The sequence below is a fragment of the Spodoptera frugiperda genome, chromosome 15 (assembly GCF_023101765.2).
Source record: "Spodoptera frugiperda isolate SF20-4 chromosome 15, AGI-APGP_CSIRO_Sfru_2.0, whole genome shotgun sequence".
Classification (NCBI taxonomy): Eukaryota; Metazoa; Arthropoda; class Insecta; order Lepidoptera; family Noctuidae; genus Spodoptera; species Spodoptera frugiperda.
This window is the reverse complement of record NC_064226.1, coordinates 7,984,991-8,003,038: the sequence shown is the minus strand read 5'-3', so window position 1 is coordinate 8,003,038 and position 18,048 is coordinate 7,984,991. Positions and strand designations below refer to the sequence as shown.

The following is an 18,048-nucleotide window of genomic DNA, read 5'->3' as shown; positions in this document are numbered from 1 at the left end:
TACCCTTCAATATCAGGCCACTGAGAATAGATTTAGATGCCATGACTTTAGTTATAAATTGTCTATTGGCGCTGGCGTTTCAATTTAAGTATTTATTGTGAGCTTAACGATCCTATTTACAAGTATAATAATGGTTATGCAGATAATTTAGAGACACAAACGTTCTTTATTAAAATAGACACTGTTGTAGAAGGTCCGTAGTACTATTTCATAAATTTAAATTAAATTCTTTCCGTAGTGCCGTTTCTCAGATCAAGCAATACCCTGATTTTATAACAAAAAGCTGTTTGCGTACAAATTCACCAACTTATTTCATAAACGGCGGAAAATTCGAAGGCTCTTTATTTCAGAGCCAACGATTTTTCCCATTAAAAATAACTTCGTTCAGCAAATTTCGGTTACAGACATAAATTAAGTAAGATTTTCCTTTTTGGAGCAGGTAAATAATAAATTGTGCGATTTTCCAGTTGACAGTTAATTAGCGACCGGATTTAGACCAGATTTGGGTATAGGATATGTGTAATACGTTACCTCACGCCTAATTACCCGCGCGTTACATGAATACGCACTGACTGGCACCGAAAGAAACCACGCCACTAGAACCTAATGATATTCACAAGAGATTTAAGGCAGCTTATTTACATGAAATCTAGTACCTAACACTTTGGCGACTAATACGATGCGTTTAACATTAAGCACTTAATTAGTTTTATGGTATTGAATAAATTATAATAAATGTTAAAATACTAAATGTTTATCTGTTTTATTAGGAGGATATAAATTCCCATGTTTACTGTTTGCAATTAGATGATTAACTATGTACCTAACATTAGAACATGATTACATCATCGTCAGCAAATTACGAGTGGAATAAATGATGACTACAATTTAATATGCATGAATGACTAATTATAATATTACCTGAGCACGGTTTATGTGCGTGAAGATAAAATACTACTTGAACTTTAATCTTTAATTTAATCCATTAAGCTCGAAGAGTTGTATTTGAAGGTTCGTAGATGTTATTAGAGCAGCAACTACAGTTCGCTTCATTAAACAGCGCCGGATATCAGAAATGGACGCAATTTCCTGTTTTGATTAGCATACCAATCTATTTAATGACTAATTAACTTCTATGACACGATCTGACTCTAGAATACAGACATTTCTAAAACGTAATCCCTCGGTTTCCTCATAATATACAAGCATAATTAGATTGATGCATTAACTAATCGAGTTCCACGGGTGGCGTTGTGGAAAAAATGTATTAGGGATCCTTGGATTTTACAAACTTCTTTTTCTTTTAAATATTACTGACCATTAAATCACCGTGGCAGTTTTATGAGTTCTTTTTCATCGTATCCTTTTTCGTGTTCCTTGTGAATGAAGGTAGGTGTTTTAATACATTTTTTGAATAAAGCGGGGGAAATTTGATAAAAGGTTTACACCTCCACTCATTGTAACGAAATTGGCCGAGGAAAAAATATTTTCGTTGTGCCCTATGATATTGGGTCACGATATTGGAACGTTCCAATGAAATGTAAACGCAATAAATATTGAGAGCAGGTAGCACGGGAGCGTGGGAAGGTTTAGCTCGGTGTTTACAACGCGACTGGTGCCGTCTGATGCTGTCTGTCGACCACCGCCGATGCTTCATCACCCGCACTATGATGAAATGTCTCACTTGTGTATGTAAAACGTAGGTCTTATTTCAAAGATCATTTTCTGAAATCTTCAAAAACATATTTACTGCTAAATTACAAATAAAAACGCTGAACCGGGGAAACTCGAAAGACTCACGCTTCGAGTTTTCTAACGCTAAGGAAATCGTTGAAAATACAGGCGTGGAGTAAAATGAAGTAAAGATACAGGCGTGTGAGGGGTGCTAGGGTGCGGGAGACGGGGTGGCGGGGTGGCGGGGTGCGTCGGCCGCCCTCAGTGTCGCGGAGGCTGCGGCCGGTTGCGTCGCCCGCCCTGTGCTACGCTGCCGCCCTGCCAAAACATTGTTTCATTCCACACATAAATTAATCAGAGCTTGATTTGTTTTGATATTTGCTCAACTTAATGTATGCGAATTTATCACGTTTTGGTTTAATTGTAAGGAAAGATTTATTTACTGAATAAACCGGGACGTTGGTCGAAATTATTATATTTAAATGTTGTGGTAATGTAACATAAGATTAAACTGTTTATCTTTCTCGTGAATTTGTTGTGAAAGCATTTGTTTTCCCCCACATATTAGTATTATCATTTCTGCGTTCTTACGTAAGTATAAATTGTTCTAACCAACTGAAAATTTTATTGAAGGTTATTTCGGAATTGTTGTATTTATGTATCGTTCAGTCTTTCTTGTTCTCACGTTGGAGGTTAACTTTAGATTATCTTAATTTCACATAAGCATGTTATTCTACAGAAAAATTAGTTTAAGTTTCACAAGTTTCAAGTAGATTTAAACAAAGCATAGAAATTGAGTTGAAAAGTTTATTATTTCGACCTTAAGATACAGTCCGATGATCGTTTCACTGAATCATAACGATTTATATCGGTAGTTAATGATAGTACCCTTTGTGATTCTAAATGAGCTATCTTAAGTTCATCTGAGGGCTGCACTCGTTTTTGAAGAGGGTCGCCACTCAGCGAAAGGGCTTTAAAGGTTGTCCAATTATAGATGTTTCCAAGAAGAGGTGTCTCACAATAAGACGATCAGGTTTATTTTTAAAACATAGACAATGGGAGGGTTCTTAACGTTGTTCATTACATTGTGAGGCTAAAAATTATTTTAAAGGAATATCTTCTCTTTGATGCTTTACTTAATACGGACAATGCATTTGGGTATTAATAAAGGTTAAAAACGTTGATTGTGAAATTTCTTTGTACTGGCTTATAGCCCGTAGCTTTTAAATCAAGTGCGTATTATTTATACATTTTGGCCAAATGTTTAATTTGGACACAATAAAAAAATCTTTACTGGTTCTTTAGATAATTATTTGTAGGTACACTCTTTGTTTATATACAAGTTATTTTAAATAAAAAACATAATATTCTACTCTCGTTCCATCAGGTCTCCCCGACTATTCACGAGCTACAAATACAGTGGTTGTGCCAAATACATTTAGAATAGATATTAAGTTTGATAAACTGTAAACAACAGTAACAAGGATGAAAGTGAGCAGTATGGCCGGCTACAGAACACCACACTCTTTGTTAATGGCCACCGCGCTAATCTTGTCATTAGCCGGCGCCTGTTACTGTGACCACACTTTATCTCCTCAAGACGAGATTAAAACAGCATCCACTTCTCAAGCCCCAGTGACTTCACCACTTAAAAAGCTTTACACGAAACCATTAGTGACTACAGTGGCCTCGACTGCTGCATCTTCAACTACAAAGAATAGCTTAAAAACAACAAAAGCGTTCGTGGCGACGGAGAGCCCGGCTACCGCGCGCCATTCAACTACTAAAGTGTACACAAGCACAAAGGAGGTAGTGAAAAGTGCAAGAAGGCAAAAGTTAAACACTAGTTCTAGTGCACTCGGCGCGGCGCATTCACCAGCGCGCCTACAAGAGCGGCTGGGGGCGATAGATTGCGATCTGCCCGTGCTGCCGCGGGAGTCACGCCTCTGGCGCGGCAACGAGACACATGAACTCAATCTGCCGGTCACTGTAAGTATATAGCCATTAACACGAGCCTACATATACCTCTACTTCAGGTCAAATATTCCAACTATGAACTCAGTTTGTACAATGTTGTACGGTCTACTACATTATGATAAAACGTTTCACCTAAATGAACTAGAAACTTAATATCGTAGTTCATTATCTAGTTTCACAACGACGACAATCCCTTTGTCACTCAGTTTCGTAGACAGTAGCCCTTTGGATATTGTAGTCTATATTCGTTAGTATTTATTAACTAGCGGTTGTCAGACCGTGTTCATTTTCTTGTTATGATCCTCCAGAGAGCTGACCTCTTTGTGTATTCGTATCACTATCAGGCTGAGACGATCACTGTTGTATCAGAGTCCCAGAGGACTGCTACTGCGCCTGCCGTGGAATGTATTCTGTTTGTTATTTGTCAGACAGTAGATTTATTGCATTTCGATGCCGAGTTGTCATTTTGGATAAAGTATTTTGATACACCGGTATTACGTATAGACTATTCTAAAGTTATATAATATTCCATAAATAGACAAACAGTGGTTATACAAAGTAGCTAAGCGCCACCCTCTACATGTTTATGTTGAAGTAGTACAAAATGTATTTATGGAAATATCGTGTCTTGTGATTGTGTCGCGAGTTAATGAATCCGTCACACGGAGTCGCGAACTACACGCACGTACGACCGACTAATTGCTATTAAACATTCTGTTTTTTTTAATTCGTTTATAAAAGTCTACAACACTGTGTTATTGTGAGGCGCCTGGAAATTAGTCGAGTCTTTTTATTTTCAAAGCAAAAAGGTATTACATTTATTATTCAAAATATTTCTTCATTAATGAAACGTGAGATGTTTGTAAGTACCCTTTTAAGCCATTTTTAAGCACATTATGAACGTAGACAGATTTGGGAAAGGTTAATTTGGAGATGGAGTGTAGAGAGTAGGATTAACTTGTACTTACACTGATTTAAGTAGATGGGTACCTACCGTACTTCACGCGGGGTAATTCAAAACATTCAAAATTCTTTTGTTAGTTGTGACTGAGTGAGTGATCGCACTATCGGTTGTAGTAAGGTAATTTGGCATATAGTTCCCTTGGGAAGTGTAGGGGATCACTAAGAAGGCTTTCCCGAAATTCCTACGGGAATGGGAAAACACGAGATTTTTATGCGTGTAAGAAGTCACAGGCAAAATATAGTGAGAATAAAGCAGCAGGTAGAATACAATTGATGTACATTTTATTCTCATTTTCAAACACTTGTATCTAACTTTGAGGAAAATTCTACCTACTGAGAAAATTTGATAACATTAACTGGTTAAATCTGAACCGGCTATTTAGTTACAAGTAGTTTACCTCTTGACAACCGGGTTCCTATTACCTTTCATATTAATTGAGTGTCATCCGGGCTAATCTAGCCACTTGAAGTATCGGACGCGACGACCTCACTAATCTTACTTTAAGTCAAGGATCCAAAATGCTTTTATACTTAGGGAAAATGCGATGCGTATTTTTATAGAAAATAGGCTGATTGATTGTGAGATCGATCAAGAGTTTCGTGAAGACACTTTTAATAGGTACGCTTTTTACTTTTCGATCACCAATTTTATTTCTCTTTGAATATAAACGTGCGTCTTTCATTGGCATCATCATCATAAACAGCTCGTGAGAGTCACTGGACTATGGACTTCTTCTATAAAAGAGGCTTTTCTCATATTTTCGTTGATTGCCATACGACACGATATTTCAGTTCTTTATATTCATATTCGAAGAGTTGGCATTAACCAACGTTGGTAGCATATTCCAATGAATATCATTAAATAATGTACCAATTTGTTGGAAGATTGAACATTCAGCCGCGTGGAAAATGTGATACAATAGTAACACGAGTAGGTAAGCTACCTGAGGGTAGCAGGAAACTGACTAATCGTTACCCATCCATAACTATCCGGTTAAAGTTACCGTGCCGAGCGTTTGACTCAATTGGAGCAGCTAAGTTAGTTACATTAATTGTGTTTCATTTATAATTGCGATTAGTTAAAGAACTTAGGAGATTAAGTAATTGTCTGGTTGGTTTTTTCCTAGATTGGACAAAGTACCTATGCTTGGTTTTTAAGTATTATCAGAAGCGGTAACTACCTAATCCTCTTCATAAAGCAGGTGTTCTCATTAAAATGCCATAATTTGGTGTATCGTGTAGCTGTATCTCTGTGTAGTGCTTGAAACATGGTACATGATGCTTCAGTGGAACTTCTATAAAATAAAATAATAAACAACTTTCAGTAATGAACTCGTGTAGATAGTTCCTCTTCTAAAACACACCCTGAAGTATTTGTGTTCGGCGCGATCATGTTCATAAAGCACAAAAGGTATAAAGGTGATGATGTAGCAACCGTAATTCATACCGACCTAGCACTTATATTTCGCGCTACATTTTCAAGCGAAAGACTTATTCACAATCTCTTGGAATTCATACATAGTAAGTAGGTCTTACATTTTTTACTGTTGGCATGATCCCTTGGGCCTAGAAGTGTATTATCTCAATGAGAAACATTGCGCTAGAATCCCCGTAAGGTGGAGCCGGTTACGTACTCTTGTTTTATGTTCGAGTCTGTCATTGGGTGTAAGTGGTTGTCAACAATTCCAAGTGCCTACCTGCACAGTATGTTATATATCAATAAAATATGGGATATTTACAAACTGTTCGGCGGGTTTCACTTTCATTATTGGAGTCAAATGCCATATTAAAGCAATAGCTGCATGGTTCACCGTAACGGTTAATTTTATCCATTAAATGGTTAAATTTGCAGAACATAAGAATTACCCGTTCCTGTCTAAGGGGAATTAAGTTTATGTACACATAAGTTACCCAAACAAACTAAGTAGGTACAATATAATATAAGTTATACAACTACATTTATATTAAGGACACGTAGTTCAGTGTATTCTATGTTATTATGTCACCATCGCAAGTTTATTGAAAGACACATTATGCACACGTAATGGTGCCATGAAGTTTGAAACAGTATCAGTTATAAATAAGTTGCGAGTCATGAATGTACTAAACTTAATCTCCATTGGCAATTTATACGATGTCTTTTCTTCCGCTCGCTCCCTTATTTCAGAGTATAATATTCTTGTTCGCACAACTTTGATCGTGACAGCGAGCATGCCGAGGTCAAATACATAAACCATAAATCGTCTTACTGAAGGAGAAATAAGGAAAAAAGCTTCTTTGCTCCAGTGGTTGAACTCTATTCATTACTTCTGTTAAGGAAAACGTCTAATCCATTATTTATGTACGATTGGATTGTTGTGTCTCCGTGACGATGAAACAAGTCTCCTAACTATAATGGAATTGTTTTTGTTCCTGTTTAAATACGGCAATGATATTTTATTGAATCCACTACATTAATTCATACATGAAAGTTCAGAGATTGTACGAGTATTTTCCTGCTATCGTTGTACATAGTTTCTCGTTATAGCCTGACAATATCAACATTAGCGAGCTCGGTTTCACCTCAACCGTAGATATATTTTGGGGCGGCACATGTTGGCTAGTAGTTTTAAGACCACATATTATAATCTGTAATTGAAAGCTGCAGTTATTCCCTAATGCATATTGAATGTTACACTAAATAATATAACGCAGGCTGTTTGAATTAGTACTGACAGAGGTTGACTAGATAATTAATTAACGTGTGTGTGACTTTGTGGTGCGGATGGCGGAGGAGTGCGCAGGGAGTGGTGGCGGGGGAGCCGCGCCGGGTGCGCCCGAAGAGGAGTGCCCCCCGGTCATCGTGTCGTGGGAGGGCTCTGCCGACATACAGAGCGGAGACATCCTTATCGTCCGCATCGCGGACTCCTTACTACTCGACACCTTCGGTCAAGTCGACGCCAAGAACGGCACTTCTGAAACGAATGTTTCTCATGGTGATGGGGAAAGGTCAGTTATTTTTATAAAACTGTAAATCTGTATGACCTATATCGTCGCTGGCAGAGTTAAGCGGTGACCCGTACCAGTTTATCGTATCGTAACAGCGATTGATTTTCCAGGGTACATCGCACGCTGCTGCAGCCAGCCGTGTACCAAGTGACACGGCAAGGCCATGAGCATTGCGATGTCTCTGACGGAATGTTACTGGACATTACTCCACTAGACGAGCGTGGTGCGAAACTCTTCACACTCTACGACAAGGATCTAACAGAAGGCGTAAATTTACTGATAGGTAATAATACGCTTCAACTCATCTCACTTCACTTTCACTCACTTCACTTTTCCATTGAAATAAATGGAAAAGTTATAACTTTGTTCCATTTAAAAATAGCGTGGGAAGTAGGTGCTTTTAAAACGTATAGCGATGAAATGGTTAAGATATGTATATTATAGACCGGAAGATGGAAGGAAGTGCGAGGGAAAAAACGTAAACGACGACGGTTTTATTCTACGATCGCACAATAGATATGTGCGGAATTCCCGGCGTATAATGTATTGCGTGCCGAAGTAAGCAGTGTGAAAACTCATTCACGCGTGCTATTTGATATCTTTTCGTGTTTATTGCAAGCCTATGTTTACGTATCTCGGAAATAATACTTCTAACTTATATTAAATTGTTTTAGTTGTGTCTGAAAATTGGAAGTCTCAATGTGTTCGACTAAAAGTAACCGTGAAGTCGGACAACTGCGGCGAGTCTGAAGACTGCTCAGGGAAGGGTGTGTGTTACACTAACGTTTCAATGGTATGTAATATATCGAAGTAGTTGTGATAAGGGTTGGGTGGGTGACAGTATAATCGAAGTGATATGTTTGTAGGAAGGGTACGAGTGTCAGTGCTGTCCAGGGTACGTGGGCCCGCACTGCGAGGAGCGGGACGCGTGCAATCCGTCACCTTGTCTCAATAACGGCATCTGTGTCGACCTCACACAACCTCTCAACGGCGCCAACTACCGTTGTCTCTGTCCTTATGGTGAGATATTGTTATTACGGTTTATTTATAAAATCCAGGAATATAAAAAACAACACAAAATATTTTAATATCATCATATTATGATGTATATTGATTTATTTCTTGCCATTGAGATTACAAGAGATAAATCTTTTCAATAACGAATCTCTTTGGCAATGGTAAGCTCTTTTCTCAGTCGATTTCATTCATTCATTCATTCGCGAGGATTCCATTTCGATCTGGACTTATATAATACGAAAATCGAATAAGGAGTAACCGACTATCTAGATGACCCGTAAATAGAGCCGTCCAAAGCTGGCGGTGTATGGGGAGATGTACGAAAGTATAGGACGCGGGAGATTGTGTTCTGATTGTAAGACTCAATGCACGCAAGGGTCTCTATAGGATTTGTGATGTACCTCATTGTATCGTGCCGATAGAGATGTTTAAATATCTGACAACTTTTATCGATCTTTCTAATGAAACAAAAACTTACAGTTTGACCTTCTAAACGGTGAAAGGAGAGACTACTTTAGATTAGTAGCGCCGGAGGGCAAACGAGTGACATCTAACTACCCACGCGGTAAAAGCGGATAAAAACTATTTAATAATGATACTGAAAATAAATTTTGCTTTTGGTGAATTGAGCACCGATGTGACGCAATCTGGTGACCGCATGGCGCGCGGCGTCACGTAACTATGCGCCCAGTAATGTTCGTCCATACAAATAAATAAATACAGCTTGTAGGTATGTCCAGATACATTTATTTTGCACATTACCCCACGTAACGTATTGGTCAACATGGGTAAAACCACAACATGGCTCGCAAAGCTTTCCCCTCATTATTTTCATTTCAGATTTAATTTGAATAAGTTAATCAGAATTAAACTTTTTATTTTTGGTTGAACATTTTAATACAAAACCAGGGATTGCGTAACTTTTGTTCAGGAATTTGATATTTGTACTTGGAATCAGAGAAACAATTTGTACTTTCGCGAAAGTTTGTGGTTCGAACACGAAATACCTAGTTAACAAATAGCACATTTTGACATTTTAATTATTCATGGAAATATTCAACACGGTATTCGTACGTACAGGTTTTACTGGCAGAAAATGTGAGCGGGACCCGTGCTACTCATCGCCATGTTTAAACGGTGGCTCCTGTATGAGTATGGCGATGAATGGGTCGACAACTTTCCACTGCGCGTGCGCAGACGGCTGGACAGGCGCGCACTGCGAGCTTTCTATATCCGGAGGCGCCTGCATGTCCAATCCTTGCGTGAAGGGTATCTGTATCGAGCAAACCGATAACGACGTCGAGGGACAAGATTATCGCTGTTTCTGTCAACCTGGTAAGATACACATTCATATTTTCTTACCTTTATTTTATACTATCATCGTTGTATACTAAAACATACAAGGTGCCTCCTTTCTACTAGTTTGAATACTATGTGGGCAACTGCGTCAGGTAAATAAGTAAGGAACAAAAGAATTTAGAGAAAGGGTTACTACTCGACTACCCAACATACCTCCGAAATGAAAGGTCGCGATGTGTTCAAATTCAGAATTGCATGTTTGAGATAATGTAAGTCTAAAATGCTGGTAAAACAACTGGATGGTATGAATTAATTAAAAATATTTGAGTAGACACAATACATCATTATGTCTCTTTGTAATTTAATTTGATATCATCATCTCGCTTCACAAGTGCGACGAAGTGGCTATTAGCGTTTGTCATATTTAAAACGTCACATCGTGAGAGTACGGCGCGTGACTACGTCAGGAACAATACGGATCTAATGACGGACCATTTCCTCAAATTAGTTGCGTCATTTATACTTGAATCGTTATTCATACCCACCTCGCCATTGCTCCTAAATGGCTCTGTGCCTGCAATTATTTTCCTTAGGCGAGAATTTATTCCACCCAATTTTACGTTCAGATAAATTACACTTTGGAGGCTCTTGACATCATTAATCACGGATGAGTTAATTAGTCTAGAATAAGTTGTGTTTGTAATTTTCGGTGATCAATTGGTGGCTGCGCCCACTCGCTTTATAGGTCGCTTATCTCAGTTATATCTTACTAACAATTGTAGCCCGCAGTATTATTCGCAATAAGTACACACTGCTGGTAATGTATGTATCAATCAATCTGTAGATAAACATCATGACAATCACAAAGAGCTTGTGTTGGATTGGCTCGATAATAGAGCCAGTCATTATCCATTGCATTTGACCGACCTTTGATTTAATAATTGCATTATCAGTGTGAGCAGTTCAGTGAATTTCTATCAGATCAAATGTCGACTTTAATGTGGTTTTGCCAGATTATTCCTCTTTCAATAATATTGTCCTCGTAGAAGAATTCGGCGGAGTATATCCGATAGATTATACCAGACAAGCGAACTAAACAAATAACAGCATCTGTCGTCGAGCCCCCGACCTGCGCGGTCCCAATATGCAAAAATATTTTCGTTTATTTTGGGTTAGGTTACAGCTACATATGTATACGTTCTTGGCTACTTTACGGAGTGGTTGATTTCAGTTCATTCTATTATTTCAATCTTTTGGTATTTATCAAACATTTAAAGCTAAACTCTACACATTAATCAGGACTAATGTCTAAATATACAGTTATTTACCAGAAGAATAATCTATTAAAGGAATGTCACAATACCAATGCATATATGTACATGTAACTACGTAACTTCATTATGCATATCACGGCACGAAATGGTAATTTAATTCATTATATTTTTGTGTGAAGGCTAAAGCTTAGTTGGAGGACAAATGAAGCTTTAGAGCTAGGTCACTTTAATAATGGTCGAAACTTGTATGTGGGCTCCGTACAGCAAATTTGCGCACTGATTTATTGGAGTTAAGTTGGAAGGTTGCCCACACCCGCGCGGCGCTCTCCCTTGTGCGGTCTCATGCGGTTTCTCCACTCATTGTTAACTCTGAAGGCTTCGTTTAAAACTAGGTTTAGATAAAATTCGCAACACAATAGAAGAAACCCATTTTAACTGTATCGACCCGTTATAATAAGTATGTTTAGTTTCAGAGAAAAGAAGAAATGTGCGTTCTTGCGTAATCTACGCACATTCACATTTCAGTGAATTGAATAATATTGATAGAGAATAAAATTATACACATGAAAAAATATGTATTATAGTGATTCACGTACAAGTAAAAGCTTCGTTTATTTGAATAAAATGTCTGAGAGAAATACAGACCATGTCTCACAGCGAATATTTAATACTAAGTACTAATTGAACATTCACCACTTTGCACCTCGGGGCTAATAGCACATTACTGCTTTATTAATTAAATATACAGATGGGATGTTGTGAATCAATTAGCATAATGATGAACATATTTACGATAAACATTCGCTCAGATACATTACAAACATATCTAAATTAATAAATCAAAATTTAATCAACACCCAAAAAGCCGTATAATGTTTGAGAATTTGTAATTCAAATGTGTTCCGTTTGGACTATTAATTTAATGTGAAAAATATGTATTAACTTCTGGAATACACAAATAAGCTTTTTACTACGCTAAATAAATCGGAGTGAATTAATCAAGAGTATTTTTCTAGTGAAGGAACATTTCATTGCGGGCTGCAAGTAAATATCCCTCGGGACAGATTGGGCCTTGTCATAAGGAAGTTGCGGGGTTTTCTCTCTGCTTATATATTTTCCTTAAAATAAAAACATTTGTTATACTCTTCTTAGAAATGAACTACAAGATTTATCTTAGATTGTACCATCACGCGACTTACGAATTCAGTTATTTAAATGTAACACTTGACTTTGTAGACGAGAGTCTCGGTCTTGATAGAGATGAAAAAGAAACATTTTCTTACTTATACTGATTATGGGTGCTTGAGCCAAATGGCTATAATTTACGGAATGTACATAATGAGATAATACGGCTAACTTATGGTAAGTTGTGTCGTTATACAAAGTCGAAGAAACTCGCAATAATTCGTGCGTGATTAATGTGAATTAACGTCAAAATTTACATTTTCCCGACATTTCGTCTAAACTGAACTGAAAGAAACAGTTCCCAAAAATGGTCCATTATTATTTATATTACGAATTCTTTGGTTTAGGATACACGGGTGAGCGCTGTGAATTGGAGTACAACGAATGTGAGTCGTCCCCGTGTGCCAATGGGGGCACCTGCACCGACCGCGTCGGCGGCTTCGCGTGCTCGTGTGGTCGCGGCTACACCGGCAACACGTGTCAGCTCAAGGTCAGCTAACGTCTTCTCATACTAATACCAAATGGTAATGAGCTGATACCACCATCCATAACCAATTTGGTGAACAATATTTTTATTTTATTTCTATTTTTCACGTCTTTCCGAACAAAAATGGGATTCCCATACATATTCATATTCACAAAATCACGTTATTATTCCATGGCAGAATCTACAGTTCTAAATTATTAAGTTTCCTACACAATTACGTATCTGGTGATAGTAATTACTAAAGATAAAGCGGTCATAGAATCAAATGAGAGTACTCCGTGCTTTGATCTCTGTCATGATAAATTAGGGAAGCTTGTTAAGCCTTTGGGATTTCCTCGAAACGTTACCCCTGTGTACTAATCAGAACTCCTTAGAGAATTGGATTCATTATTTATCTATTGGCTTGCGTACAAAAATACTTCACGACATGCTCGTCAAAAATAATAATTGGAACAAAGGTTTTTTTTATCATAAAAGATTAATATTCAGCTTGCATCTTTGCTGTCATTGTTATTCTTAATTTCTTGTCTGTCGGTGACTGACCTACGAACGCTCTTTTCATGTTAATAAGATTACTGTGATATAATCCAAGATTAGTAGGATTGCGAGGAATGAAATCGTAGAAATTTTATTTTAAGAAAAATAAGCTTTGTTGGAAATTATATCAGTTTTTAAATTGCTTTTTCTGATCACAGAATTTAATCTTTAGAATCCCCAGCTCCTCGCTCGCTTTACTAATGTTAATAAAGTTTATTTATAGAAAAATCTGTTATAACTTAGTACAAGTAAATTCACAATATCGAATGAGATTTCATACAAGACAGGGTCTCGGTGTTCATGTTCAAACATCGTTTTGATCCAAAAACGTATATCAAGTCAGAAACGTTTTTGAATTGAATACAAAGCGGATTTTCTGATAACTCCGCATGAATTCTACTTTGTCATGCATATGGTTAGTCTGGGTACATCCATACATACTTGTACCTTTTTGATGAAATGGGATAACAAAAAACAGTATTCCTTTCGCAGAAAATAAAAAAAGGTTACAAAAGGTGTCAAATACAGCAAAAAGTATTAAATACAATTTTAAGGTTTACCTTACAGTATTCCTCTTTTTATGTGTAAGAAGAAAGGCCTACTTCTTACACATACACGTTTCTACATTCAAACCTACGGATTAGGTATATTCATCTCTGCCAAGTTCACCGCTTTATCTCATCGTACAACAGTTTACAAATGACAGCAACTACTGAAAATAAATAAAGGGTGACACGCAATACAGCGGGTTCTACCCATCTTACCCGAACATTAGTTTCACGTTGTTTTATTTTTACCCGACTGCGCCAGAAGGAGGGTTATGTTTTTCGAGAATATGTATGTACATATATATAATTATTTTTTTTAGTATTATGTGTATGTATTGAACACGTGAAGACAAAAAATGGCTATTTTAATTGTATTTGGCAGGTGGACCTGTGTTCCCCAAGTCCGTGCCCTTCTCATCGGATCTGCCTGGACCGCGGCAATAGCTACGCTTGCGAGTGTCCTCTCGGTTTTGTTGGCGATGAGTGTCATATCCCTACCAGATCTGTAAGTTTAACTGCTTAACTTTAAATTCGTTACCTTTTTAGGAATGCTCTATAATGAACCTTATTGTGCTTATTATAAAAACTAAAGTATTGAAATTACAAATAATTGAATTTCATTTGTTAATTTCGAGACTCATAGTTACAAATACTTCTTATTATAAAACGTTTTCGTAAAATTTGATCGCTTATTATTAAATGATATTTTCAATATAATTCCAGGCTTGTGACAACAACCCCTGTGCACATGGCGGTACATGTTGGAGCGGGATTGAATCCTTCTACTGCTCTTGTCGGCCCGGCTATACAGGAAAACTCTGTGAAGGTAATAACGACGTAACTCTCAATGTTATTACTAAATACATATTTATCAACGAATATTTAAGAACAATTGGAAATAAATAGAAAAGAAAAGAAAAAATATTTCGTAGCGTTTTCGTAGCACTTGCGTAGGCATTCCGTTGTTATCGTTTAATCTCGTCTTGTTTTATTTGCCGACATTATTCATTTGGCCTATGACATGCTAGGATTTATACTAATTAACATTTGATCTTTAACAAAAAATCATGCTTTTGTTAGAGTCCCTAAGGTGCTGCATGGATTTATTGCCCCCGAGTACTGTTCAATACAAAATGTACTAATACTACTCAGCGTTACTGGCAGTAGAACCAAATATCTGTTTACAATAAAATTGCTGTAGCAAAGGTTGTCTCAGAAAATTAAGAACTGAAAAAAAAAACTTTTTGAATAATAAAATAATTCGTAGCACCTACGTAGACAATCTATTGTTATTCATTAATCACTGCACCACGTCTTTTTAATTTTCTTACATTATTAATAAGACATACCGCATAATCATCACATAATGTCCAGCGATTTTGAACATCGGAATGTGGTCATTGACTTTTGACGCTGACTGTACTTTTCGCTTTATGTTACAGAGGACTTCATACTGGAATCAGTGGTAGGCAGCGAGAGTGGTATGGACGTAGAGCCTCGTAGAGGAAGGCTTGAGAACAGCGGAGGAGGCTCTGTCCGCGAGGTTCGGATGCCACTGGGACTGTACCACGACAGGCTACATAACGTGTACATTGCCGCCGGTACACTCGGAGCAGCCATTGCTATCGTTGGAGTTGTGGTTAGTAACTTTACCTACGGTAATATTTTTAAGAAGCAAAATAGTATTTAATTTATTTAAATTGGGAGCAATATGTACAATACTAAATACAGAAATGACTTTATACTGAAGTGGTTAGCTTATTCCTTATGGAAATTTGACTTTGGATTGTAGTATAATTAGTTATATCTTGTAGTTGATGGTGGAACTTAACATGTAATGTAGTATGATAAACATACAGTTGATATAATCAATAAAAAGTAATAGAAAAAGTATTAGATTTGCTACGATTTTTTTAAGGGAGTGTGGGCTACAAGTGCTACGAGATTCCTAGGCTCGTAGCAAATCTTTCTACGGCATAGTTTTGTAAAGAATTATAACCATAGCTTTTTAGGTTTTTTATGTCATAACTACACACTGATCGAAATCATTGTATGCTGTAATCATTATGTTAGAGTGTTATTATGAAACGATTGCACAGGATTACGACTTGCTTATTGGAGCGTTGTAAAGAAAGGTGCGTGTAGTAACGCTCCCGCAGTCGTCTGCTATGCATTGATAACTTTGTTTTGTATCTCAGGTGACGGCTTGCCACTGCCGGGTGAACAAGACGTATTCCCGGCTGTTGTCTCGCCTGTCCCGGGTCACGGAGCCCGGCCCACCGCATCACTGGCTGCAAGACAAGCGCGCCCCTCCTGCTGCAGCGCCCTTCCCGCCACCTTCCAACACCCTCGACACCACCGACATGTACTACACCCTCGACTTCAGCGACAGTCAGAGCTCTCCTCTCATTCAATAGCAATCATTCCAGAACTGCTCCGAGGGGGAACGGTTCAAAATACAAATCTAAGAAGTAAAGGAGGCCAGCGTCATTCCATCTTAGTACGCTTGGAGTGCAAGTAACGGTACAGCGAGTTACTTCAAATGTTTCAACATTAATTTGGACAATTAAGCAGAATGCATCGCATTTAATGTGCCATTATAGAAAGTAAAATATTTATTTTGTTTTGGAATGTGAAAGTGTTAGCAATTATCGATCAATTTCAATAAACAAAGTTTTACGCCAAAGTGTAATAATGGCGTCTGAGATGGGATAACTATCAATAACGTAGAGCCATTAACTTTGTGGCTTAGTGACGCAAATATACGTACGAATAATTTATGATTATAGCTGTAGTAAATTATGTAGTGTCCCGCTGCTCGTAGGAAAATACAAGATTACAATAATTTACTTGATTTTTAGTAACATCGTGTGTTTTTTGTTATTATTATTGATACACACATAATTTAGATCATAATTTTAACCGATATAATTGTGTATTTTATTAAAGTTATACTTGGTGGGTTTTGATAGTTATACTTTTTAGATAGACGGTATGATATTTCGTAATAAAGCTAGGCTTCGACTTGTATAGAAATACGTTTGGCTCGTATAGCTGTAATCATTCGTAGTTGTTATTTAAGTGGACGTGATTTTATTGAAAATATTAAGCAATTATTGTATTAACGTTCTAGACTTTTATAATCAGGCTTCTGTAGGAAAGGAACCGACGTATTATAGCAACATAATAATATGTTTATTAATTTTCTGAAATAATTTTCTATTTGGTATAGAGGCGATAAACATAGCTTGCGGTTTATTAATTAGTTTAGCAGTGATTTGTATTGTTTAATAATAATGATATGTTTTTGTAACATAAGGAATATACAATGGGTTTTTCGTATTCACACTAAGTGCCTGGTGGAATGTTGGGAGACGCTTTACATTATAACTTGAGTTTCCAACCCTTCTTCATAACTGAAATAGAAACAATATTATGGAGCGTGTCCTTTAAAGAATAAAGTTCAGATTTGATTGTAAAAGTTACAAATATTCGACTGATCTTCAGATTAGATCTTTCTCTAAACTTTACTCTCGCTTGCTTTTCATGTCTGTGTGTTCTGTTTTATGCCTACAAGCGTTTCTTGACTTCATGCTATAAACTTTGGAAATGTAAGTCTCTCATATTAAAGAAAAAAAATCTGCTAAGTAAATAAAGAGCTAGAAACGCTATTTTAATAATATCTATTGCTGTAATTGTCTGGTTATTATTACAAGTACAGTTAGCCAAATTATTTGGTAGGCAGGTAAGGAAATGAAGATTGATTCCATAGGCTTTGGGTACTATCTGGCACTGCTGGTATTGCATATCAAACAACTTGGTTAACTGTACTTTACAGATAATTATAGAGACGCATCTAGTCTTACTTCAAGTCTTTGTCTTGACGCTTTCGTGAACTTTGAAGCTTTTAAATGTACAGAATATTAAAACTAACAATTGTTAACGTAAAGTAATAAGATCAATTAAAAGTAACTATGAAGTTGCAATGTTGTTTAATTTTTAGCAGGTGTTATGTGAGTTTTTTACTCAAATCCTTTTTTATGTTTCAGATATAAAACATACAGTAGATATGGGATACATTTATAAACACAAATAATAT

At 37.0% G+C, this 18,048-nt stretch overlaps 1 protein-coding gene across 1 annotated transcript; it reads left to right on the top strand.

Annotated features, from left to right (window-relative positions):
• The first annotated feature begins 1,922 nt into the window (after window positions 1–1,922).
• LOC118270935 (delta and Notch-like epidermal growth factor-related receptor) lies at window positions 1,923–17,935 on the top strand. Its single transcript, XM_050699095.1, has 12 exons — window positions 1,923–2,265; window positions 3,062–3,663; window positions 7,388–7,602; window positions 7,713–7,885; window positions 8,277–8,395; window positions 8,469–8,622; window positions 9,700–9,954; window positions 12,725–12,867; window positions 14,332–14,454; window positions 14,673–14,775; window positions 15,392–15,588; window positions 16,148–17,935. The coding sequence occupies exons 2-12, from the start codon at window positions 3,160–3,162 to the stop codon at window positions 16,364–16,366; spliced, it is 2,205 nt and encodes a 734-aa protein (XP_050555052.1). The 5' UTR covers window positions 1,923–2,265; window positions 3,062–3,159; the 3' UTR covers window positions 16,367–17,935.
• The last annotated feature ends 113 nt before the right edge of the window (window positions 17,936–18,048 follow it).